This window comes from Benincasa hispida, chromosome 1, assembly GCF_009727055.1.
Source record: "Benincasa hispida cultivar B227 chromosome 1, ASM972705v1, whole genome shotgun sequence".
NCBI classification, from domain to species: Eukaryota; Viridiplantae; Streptophyta; class Magnoliopsida; order Cucurbitales; family Cucurbitaceae; genus Benincasa; species Benincasa hispida.
The window spans coordinates 31973914-31984327 of NC_052349.1; the positions used below are offsets into that span (position 1 = coordinate 31973914).

Here is a 10414-nt window from a genome sequence, read left to right on the forward strand (position 1 = left end):
CATAAAGACTAAGTCAGCCATGACAAGATGGAGAAGAAGATAAGTCTCTTGATGAAAGTTGTTAAGGCACGAGACCATGAAATCGCTACCTTAAAGATCAAACATGAAGGAAATCCAATTCCCGCATAAGCGTGTGATCGCCTTACAATTTTGAAAAAAAAAATTGTGGAACTAAAATGAGTGAACTCATAGAACTATTCAAAGGATAAACATACAAAATGGCCTAATAATGGAGTTGACATTCAACATATGGAAGTAATTAAAGGATCTAAACACTCCAACTACATCAATTTTAAAGGAAAAACATGCATGCTCATGGTTTTCAAACTATTAGAATTTTTGTATTATACCTTTGACGAAACCACCAAATTTCTTGACTAGATCCACGTGAATCTTCTTCCTTTTCTATAGCAGACCAACACCCAAGCCTTCTTTATTAACTTTAGGCCTTAGAATGAAGTGGTTAATTGGTTAAACTCTTTAAACCGAGTTAATCACTATTCGTTAACTACCTAGACATACCACTATAGCTCAGTAGTTGCACTCTCCTCACTGTAATTATATTTCTCTCCACTTGATTTAACCATAATCAGTAAGTTGATCCTTCAAAGATCGTTCATATTTATAGCTAGGTCAAAATTATCGTTTTACCCTTGTAATACATCTTGCTTTTTAAGTCTCCATTGTTCTTTTATTGAACAATTGGTTTATAGTCCAATCAATAAACCAAATCCCGCTCTACCATGAGAGAGTGGGGCTCCTTTGTTCAAGACTAGAAATCAGTACTAGATCATAAGCTTCAATGATTTCAGATTAATTAGCTAAAATTCTTTAGACCGAATTAATCAATATTCGTTAACTATCGAGTCACACCACTATCGTTCGATAGTTGCACTATCCTTACTGTAGATATATTTTTTCCCACTTGGTTTAACCATAATTAGTAAGTCAACTCTTAACAGGTTGTTCGTAATAACAGCTGGGTCAAATACTGTTTTACCCCCGAAATTACATATTCATCCTTAAGTTCTACTGATCCTTTAAGGAATAATTAGTTTGTGATCCAATCACTAAACCAGATGTCTCTCGGGACAATGAGAGGGTGGGGCCCCTTGTTCAAGACCTAGATTCAACACTTAAGAGAACAACCTCCCTCCTATCCCTAAATCGGGTAAGCGTGAATTCCATCTTGCACCCTATGTCCCCAGCTATCTACCCGGTTCTACCCCTGAAATAAGAGGCTTATTGAGCCGACGCTGTTGAGTCAACCCTCATCCATGAAAATCTAAGGACAATCCCGAATAAACAGGATTTCATAGTTAGCTCAGGATTAAGGTCAAGTTACCTAAGTCATCTAAGTGAAATAGTCAGTCTTAAACAGTAAATAACGATATAAATAAGAGTGACTTATTTCTTGGTTTGATCTGATTCAAACTCATGCATATGACGCCCCCACTCCTCATGTCAATATATGAACGAATCAGGATCACTTCATTTGTAGCACCTTACAACAGATTATAATAACTACAAAGTAGGTCGCATCCGATAGTGTTACCAGAATAAGGTACCCAACCTTATTCATATACTATAGATCATTTTGGCTATTTACTCGAATTTGATCCTTCTTTATGTCTCCACATAAAGTTCAAGTATTCATATAATAGCCATGGATCTTAGTTTATTGGATTTAGTCTTTGCAAGTGCAATTTATTGATAATAGAAAAATATTTAACTTTACAAATTGCAAATTTTAGGACATACAACTTTACAAACTGCAAGTTTTAGGACATACAATCCAACAGTTGCCAATTGGATGATCTGAGTGCCAAGGTTGCTCACTCCCTTCTTTTTTCCTGTTGAAACTTGATGGAATCCTTCTGCAACTGATGGATTTCCTATTGGAATTTAAGAGAATTGTCAACAAGGGATTTAACCATACCTTCAAGTTACACCTGAAGATGAAGACGGTTGTTGATTTCCTCCATGGCCGCCTCATTTGAAATGTGGGTGATCTTTCCACCCTGGATTGTATGTATTACTATTAGGGTCATATTTCTTTTGGTATCCACCCATGGCATTAACCTTCTGACGAGCCTCTGGGCATACTTCAGATGAATTCCCTGATACACCACAAGCTTTACTTGCTGAGTGCCTCTTGTCACATGTTTCAGAAGAAAAATTAAATCAGAAATTTGAGGTTTTAAATCAATAATTTCCCTAGAGCTAGAGGATTCCACATCGGTTGCTCTGGGGCTAAAATTTTGAGAATTTTCTGCCATGGTGGAGATCAGCTCACGGGCCTCCGTAGGAGTTTTGTCAGCTAAGGCTCCACCTGCAGCAGTATATACTGTGCTCCTGTCATCTGCAGACAACCTAAGATAAAAGTATTGAATAAGCAATTGATCGAAAATTTGATGTTGGGGGAAGCTTCCACAAAGCCTCTTGTATCCTTCCCAGTATTCGAACAATGACTTCCCAATCGCTTGCTTAATCCCATAGATGTTCTTCCTTATATATTGTGCGCTTGAGAAGATGGGAAAAACTTGCCTAGAAACCTTTTCTTTAGTCCATTCCAAGTGATAATTGAGCCAAATGGCAAGTAATAAAGCCAATCCTTAGCATCTTATTGAAGCAAAAATGGGAATGCTCTAAGATTTAATTGCTCTTCAGTCACTCCCTGTGGTCTCATACTATCACACACTAGTTGGAAGTCTTTTATGTGCTTATAGAGGTCTTCTCTAGGAGTGCCCCTGAACTATGGTAATAGATGAACCAATCTTGGCTTCAACTCAAATGGAACAGTCGTCTTAGGAATGATGATACAAAATTATTGTTGTGCCAGATCCGGTTTTGCCAATTCTCTCAAAGTTCTCTCTCGTGCTTCACCCATGTTGGCTTATAAATCCTCTTCTTCAACGATCATGGCCTCTATCCTTTTCCCTTTTCGAAGGCACTCTTCTTATTCAATATCTACACTTAGATCAAGCACAAGGCCACCAGAGGAGCGGGTCATACACTAACACAAACTCACACACACTAATTGAATTTAAAAATTTACTAAGGCTAGTTACAAGATTCCCCGACAACGACGCCAATTTGTTTCATAGGCTATCGAGACCCAAAAAAAAAATAAAATTATCCACTCTTACGAGCTTGCAGCTAGTGAAAGTGGGTCGAATCCAAAAGGAATCAAAGATAAACTTAGTCGATTAATGAATTTTGATATAGAAGGGGGGAAGAGGATGAGGGGAGAGTGAGGGTTTCTTTGTGAGAAATCAATTGGCAGGAAATGTAAAGATGCAAGGAAATTTAAATGAGAACAAGTTGCATTGTGAAAATAATTTTTTTTTTTTTTTTAAAAAAACCTCTAATTGGGGATAGGTAGGGATTAGTTACTTGAAATCATTGGCACTAAAAATTTGAACCTCTATTTGTATGCAAAACTTAAAGGAATTCACAAATAAATTGTTTATCGTTATAACAAGACCACAAATATGTTAAACGAATCCTACCCCCAAGTTAAAAGGATACCTTAGCCTCTCATCGGCATGCGAAAATCCCGATTACAAAGAAAAGAATCAATGAGAAAAAAGAAAACTAAGATCAAGGTAAAGAACTTGCAAAGTTACAACAAAGAACTCAAAACGGTTGCTAAATTTGATGAAACTCGAAGTGCTTGAAAACCTAGAAATCTAGCCATATTTATATAAACTTTGTGGGAGTGCAGCGACACTCTAGCGAGAGCATGGCACACTATTAGAGTGCAGGGCAAGGGTGCAGTGACTTGTGCAAGGCCTGATTTTCCGTCAAAGTTCGGAGCGTCGCGACAGGATAACGCAATGACACTGACCCTAAAACATGTTACTGCCTTTGAGCGCAACGCAAGAGTGCTAGGGGTGCAACAACATTCGCCTCATGGTCTATTCTATCTTAGAGAGCTGATGGCACCAAATTTCGTCCTTTGTCTTTTTGTTTGTTCAATGCTTTCGGAGCTTAATTGGGATGCATTTAAGTCTCTTTTCGACTTTGATATCCCGATCTATCTTCTAACTACTCAAAATCTACAAAAACAACAATTTAAACGATAAAACCAAGGAAAGAGAATGGATAGAGCATAGATTAAGCTGGAAAAAATAGCTATTTTAGAGAGCTATCATAAGGAAATTCTTAGTGAGAGAGACAAGATTTATGGAGGAGTTAAGCAAAATATAATTTAGTAAAGATATTATCTTCTACATGGAAAGTGGAAAAAAAAAAAAAGGTGTCTTGAATTTAGTGGTTTTATCAAAGATAAGTGTGAATGAGAGAAAAGTATCCAAGAAAGTTTACTCTTTTGGAAAGAGAAATAAATTTAATGTGCTCGAAACAATTTAATGTGTTCAAAACTCCTAGTTAAGTATGGTTTGAAGGCTTGATAAGAGGGATTACAAGGTATTTGTTTTGGTGTAAAAGAAGAATACCTATCATGTGGAACTTTAGGACAATATGTGTTAGATGGAAAGATAGCTTATGTAGGTGATTGGTACGAAACTTTGTTTTAACACAAGAATGTGTTATCGAAATAGAAGGTTGAGAAGGGATAAGTTAAAATGGAGTTACTAGTAACAGTAGATGTTCGAGAACTATTGATATGGTATGTTGAGGCTTCATTAGTTAAGACGTAAAACATTGAGGGCATTAGTAAGATTTAAGGAATTTGACTTTGTATGCAAGTGTTGGAAACATGAACTAGCAAGACCATCAATTTGATTGAGAAAAGAAAATAATCCAACTCGAGGTAGACAATAATGGTATATGCACAAAAGTAAGTAAGTTGGATCTTCCAATATAACCATTGGTGTAAGGAATAGACTTGGCAATAAAGTTGAGTTGATATTAAGAAGTTACTAAAAGTGGGTTTGGAGCATTACAAGATAGTATGTATTCTCTTGCATGGGCAATGAGTTAACTAGCTTTAGGGAGTACGAGTAATCCAAGCTAGGACTTATGAATCAAGAAGGTTTTATCGTTAAAAAAAATTACTTCAAGGATCAATTACGGTTATTACGAGGTTACGAAAATGTTATCAATTGACTTATGCTTGAGCATCCAGGGACTTCAAATCCTCATTTTTGGGGGGAATTCTAGACTCATTCGCAGCGGGGTCTAAGTAATGATATATGATTGTTTCAAGCCTAAAGAATAATATGAGGATGGCTCAAGCAAGTTTTATAGCTCATAACAGCATAGAGCCTCATGATGAGTTTCTCATGAATGTGAGACTTAATTAGATAGAGTTATTCTCAGACATGTAAACCCTAAGAAAGACATCACAGTTGGCGCTTCTATAGTAGAAACAGTTTTCAGTTAACTAGATTTGTTCTGGTACGTATCTTCAGATGACGCATTATATAGTATGACCAGTTTCTTCACTGCACATATGAAGTTTTCCCTGTGACATGGTAGGCTCAGATATGTGTTTTTAGTATATAAGACTTTCTTAACTTCATGACCGTTTTCACAGTTCTCAGCTCGGACGTGTAGAAGTGTTGCTGATTTTCAACATCTTAAGTTTCATAGTTATTTATGGAAGGGGTTGTTACACCTCTTTTGGAACTAGTTTTAGCTATGTCAAACGATGACCCTCGTTTTGCATCTAGTTTTTTTTTAAGAGTCTCCAGTTAGCCTTGGGTACTCGATTTGATTTTGATACAACTTTTCACCCATAGACTGATGGTCAAATAGAACGTCTGAACTATATATTGGAATATATGTTATGCGCTTGTGCACTAGAGTTTTCAGGGAGTTGGGACTCTCACCTATATTTAATGGAATTCAAATATAATAATAGCTATCAGACCGCCACTGGCACATTGCTATTTGAGACCCTATATGAAAAGAGTTGCAAGTCTCCAGTATGCCGGGGTGAGGTTGATGTGAGGAAATTGCTAGGTCCTGAGCTAATGCAGACCACGAATGAGGAAATACAGAAGATCAGAGCTCGTATGCAACCAGCTCAGAGTAGACAGAAGAGTTACGCCGATGTAAGACGTAAGGACCTAAAATTTGAGACTGGTGTGAAAGTGTTCTTAAAGGTGGCACCCATGAAAAGTATTCTGAGGTTTGGCAGAAAGGGAAAGTTGAGTCTAAAATTTATTGGACCTTTCGAGGTCCTGGATCGAGTTGGCCCGGTAGTTTACTGTTTGGCATTGTCCCCAGCACTGTCTTTAGTTCATAATGTCTTCCAGTTTCAATGCTAAGGAAGTATATGACAGACCCCTCCCACGTAGTTGACTTTGAGCCATTGCAGTTGAATGACAACTTGAGCTATGAGGAGAAGCCTGTAGAATTTCTTGCCAGAGAGGTAAAGACGTTGCGCCGCAGGGAAATTGCTTTTGTGAAAGTCCTGTGGCAGAATCACCAATTCAAGGAGGCTACCTAAGAGCGAGAGGATGAGATGAAGGCTCAATACCCGAAGCTTTTTCAAAAATGAACTTTCGAGGACGAAAGTTCTTTGAGGAGGGAAGAATGTAACACCCCCGGAGTTTTGTTTTTTTCAAGAATGAACTTTCAAGGACGAAAGTTCTTTAAGGAGGGAAGAATGTAACACCCCGCACATTTTTTAGTAATAATGTAATTTCAGTAACTTTATTATTTGGAATTTCAGTAATTGTTATTAGTTGGAGGGCATTTTTGGAATTTTGGACTTCAAGTGTAAGTGCGGGAATTTAATTGTGCGTGAAATTATTGCAAATTGGAAATTAATGCAGAATTAATTTCTTTTGAAACAGAAAGAAATTTAATAGTTAAACAAAAAGATTTAATGTAATTAATTTATTTCTTTTTGTTTTATTAATTATTATTATTTATTATTGTTTTTTTTAAGTAAAAAGTGCAAAACTCGCATCCCCCTCCTTTTTTTCTTCACTTCGTGAGCCCATTCGACGCCGCCGCGTCAGTTTCCTGTCTTCAATGACCTCCCGTCCACCACTGCTCCAAGCATCGTTTGCTTTTGCCGTCACTGCATCTAATTCGATTTGGGCTAAGATTTCTTTCCGTTGGGGTGTTTGGTTTTCGGTTGATTGCTTGAATTAACTCATGTTACGTTTGGCATCAATTTGGTTGATAACCCCATTGGTTGCAAACTTTGACTTCAAGTTTGTGAAGTGTATTGATGTGTGTTTCAGTGAAGTTGGAGTTTATTTTTAGCGAGTTTTGGTAAGTTTTATGCTTTGATTACCCTCTTGTGAATTAATTTTGGCTGTTGAGAAATTTTAGTAAAGTCATTTGGAAGTGATTTTTTTTTACGAAGCTACATATGGATAATTTACTTAGACGTTGGTTGTGAAGTATGTATTTGATTCAAGCTTTAATCATGTAAGCCTAATTTCAAATTATGATTAGGGGGTTGATTCAAGAATTTCATTCAAGATGAAGAAGAGTTTGGTTTGCTAATTATTTGGATTTAAAATTGGAGGTTTGGAAGGTGAATTCGAATTGGACCACACCTTAGGTAAGGTTATCTAGAAATATTTTATAATATTTGGGTGTTTGGAATTTGGCCTTAACTATTAATTTTAAAGCTTGGTTTATGCTTAGGCTTGATTAAGGATTCCAGAATTTCACAAAGATTCAATTGCTTTTTGGTTCGACCTAATATCAAAGTAAGTAATCTTATTACTGGAACTGCACACGGCCAGATATTAGATGTATGCTAGCATGTTAAATGAAGGTTATGGCAGAATGACAGCATGAACAATTGATAGTATAACATGATTAAAGTTTGTTCTGTTACGAGATCGAATTATTTATTTATGCACATAGACACTTGAATGCTAGTATGAGATGATATGTGCTTCCATGGTTGTATTTGATCTGATGATGTTGAGGTATACATGTATGTTGTAGAACATGATGTTGAGGTATATGTGTATGTTGTAGAGCCATGATGTTGAGGTTTATATGTATGTCATAGATTCGTACAGTGATGATTATGATGTTGAGACTGTGCAAATGTCCTTACTGATTAGTTAGATACCCATTAGATTTTGTGTTTCCTTCGGGATTCACCAGTTTGTGTCTCTTTTGGGATTCACCAGTTTGTGTCTCTTTCGGGATTCACTAGTTTGTGTCTCCTTCGAGATTCACCATAGGTAGTGAGCATACTTAACTATAGTAGGATAGGACTTAGTCTCCTTCTTGTTTCATGTGCATATGTGTCCTATGAGGACTAGAGCAGTTTATATGTTTCACCAAAGGTGGGTATCTAGAGGACATAAATGCCCAGCCTGACCCAGTAGTGGGGTTACTTACTGAGTATTTTATACTCATTATTTCTCATGTTGTTGTTTCAGGTAAGGGTAGAAATGCACTAGCGATGGACAAGCGGAATTCATGATCGAGCCACTAGGACTAGTTTTTACCCTTCTGCATCATGAGATTTAGAGTTCTTTTCATGTTTCTCTTTATTTTTAGTTTTGATGTTTAAAACTTACTTTTAAGAATTTTTTTTCGATTTATTTATTATCCTTTATGATTTATGGGTACCCTACTATTGATTTAGTATTTGAATTTAATGAAAGTCTTTTGAACTTACCTTATTTAATTAGCATTTATTTCGCCATAACCGAGTGTCGTTTTGAGTTCCATGGATGCATATATTTAGCAACGGCCTAACTTAAGTCTTAGGAGATCGTGTCGTTACAAACTTACTTTGCCATACAAAGTGACATGAACATTATGAAGTTTTGGTTGAAGGATATCCTACTCGAGAACACAAAGATCTAGCAAGATAGATTCTTTGTTTTAAAATTATAGATTCTTTGTTTTAAAATTTTACTATTGTAAAAACACACACACACACACAATTTTACAATAAATCTAACATCCAATTATTTGAACTTTATAAATGTGAAATCAAGTAACTATAAAATTTAACATTAAATTCAATCGTGCTTGTTCGGCCATAACGTAACTTTTTTCTTTTCTTTGTTTTTTTTTAGAAAACAACATTTTCTTTCTAAAAGACTTTTATGGAAAGTGTCGAACGTTAAAGAGGATTCTCTCAGACTATGAAAAGGCGTCAAAACGAACTATCAATAAAGGAAAATCTAATGTTTATTGCAAGTAAGAATCTCAAGCATGACAAACTGGCTTTTATTGAAGAGTGGTTGGGCCTGGACCATGTGAATTTGTTCAGCATGTACCTTGGCATCCCTTCCCAAAATAATTGTGATAAGAACCGAGCTTTTAAGGAGGTAAAGTTGTGAGTATGGAGGATTTTCAAAGTTGGAAGGGTAAGTTCTTGTTTGGAGGCTGGAAAAATGTCCTCATTATGGTGGTTATCCAGATGATAGCACAAAAAATGTGTTATCTTGCTCTGCTTAATTCGAGGTTGTTCTTAAGTTTTATGTGTCTATTTCATGATTTTGTAGGTATCAAACATTTGAGAGGTAGATTCAGACATTAATGACAAAATGAAGCTTAAATGGACCAATGTGAAAGTAAAACGCATCAACCAGGACACAATCGGACAAAGAAGCCCTCAAAATGTCGAGGATAGAACATGAAGATTTAAAAAATCAAGCAAGTGCCACAACGTTGTTTTATAGAACCACGATGCTACGAAGTATGATGGCACTGTGCTACCCACCCAAGGCCTCATTATACAAGAGAGCGCCGCAATGCTATGATGAATTTTATAAATATGTTTATGTCGATTTAGGGTTTTTAGATCCGATCTTAGCCAATTTTCTACTGCTTTCTTTCTATTTTTCTCTGCTTTTTTGGATTCTGAATGTATCAAAATGACTCCTCCTTAATCATCATCTCAATTATGGGCTAAGATACTTGTTCTAGCTTGGGTTCTTAGGATTTTTTTTCCTTTTTTTATGTAAACTTGTGAGGATTTTAATTTGGTTTCTATATGTTTGTTGATTTCTATTCTAAATTTTATAGATTATGATTTATTATCTTGCAATTTTTCAAACAAACGTATTGTGGATATTAAATTGTTAGATATGGATTGATTTACAATATTGTACTTTAATTCAATAGTAGCAAAATGTTAGGTTAGTTTGTGAACTGTTGTCTATGACGGTGAATATTGTTCTAATCAACCTAGGAAGAAATCGTATAAATACTTTTTATCTATTCAACTTGGGCTAATTAGATAATTAGATTGGGTAATTAGCTCTTCTAATTAATTAGATTAAGTGCAAACAAATAATTGAAACCAAATAAGGAGAATTTTATGATCAAGTAAACTAAATTGGGGAAATCCAAGCTAAGCATTTTTCTCATTGTTATCATAACTTGCTCTCTTTACTTTTTATGTAATTTATTTTCTTGCAACCAAAAAAACTAAATTTCAAACCCCCTCCATTACCTCGGGCTGTAGACATTTTAGACCCGCTACTACTACAACATTATTTGA

The 10414-nt window shown here is 35.8% G+C and overlaps 1 protein-coding gene across 1 annotated transcript; it reads left to right on the forward strand.

Annotated features, from left to right (window-relative positions):
* Positions 1-5807: 5807 nt before the first annotated feature.
* On the forward strand, positions 5808-6421 carry LOC120076894. The gene is made up of 2 exons (XM_039030848.1): positions 5808-6090; positions 6228-6421. The coding sequence occupies exons 1-2, from the start codon at positions 5808-5810 to the stop codon at positions 6419-6421; spliced, it is 477 nt and encodes a 158-aa protein (XP_038886776.1).
* The last annotated feature ends 3993 nt before the right edge of the window (positions 6422-10414 follow it).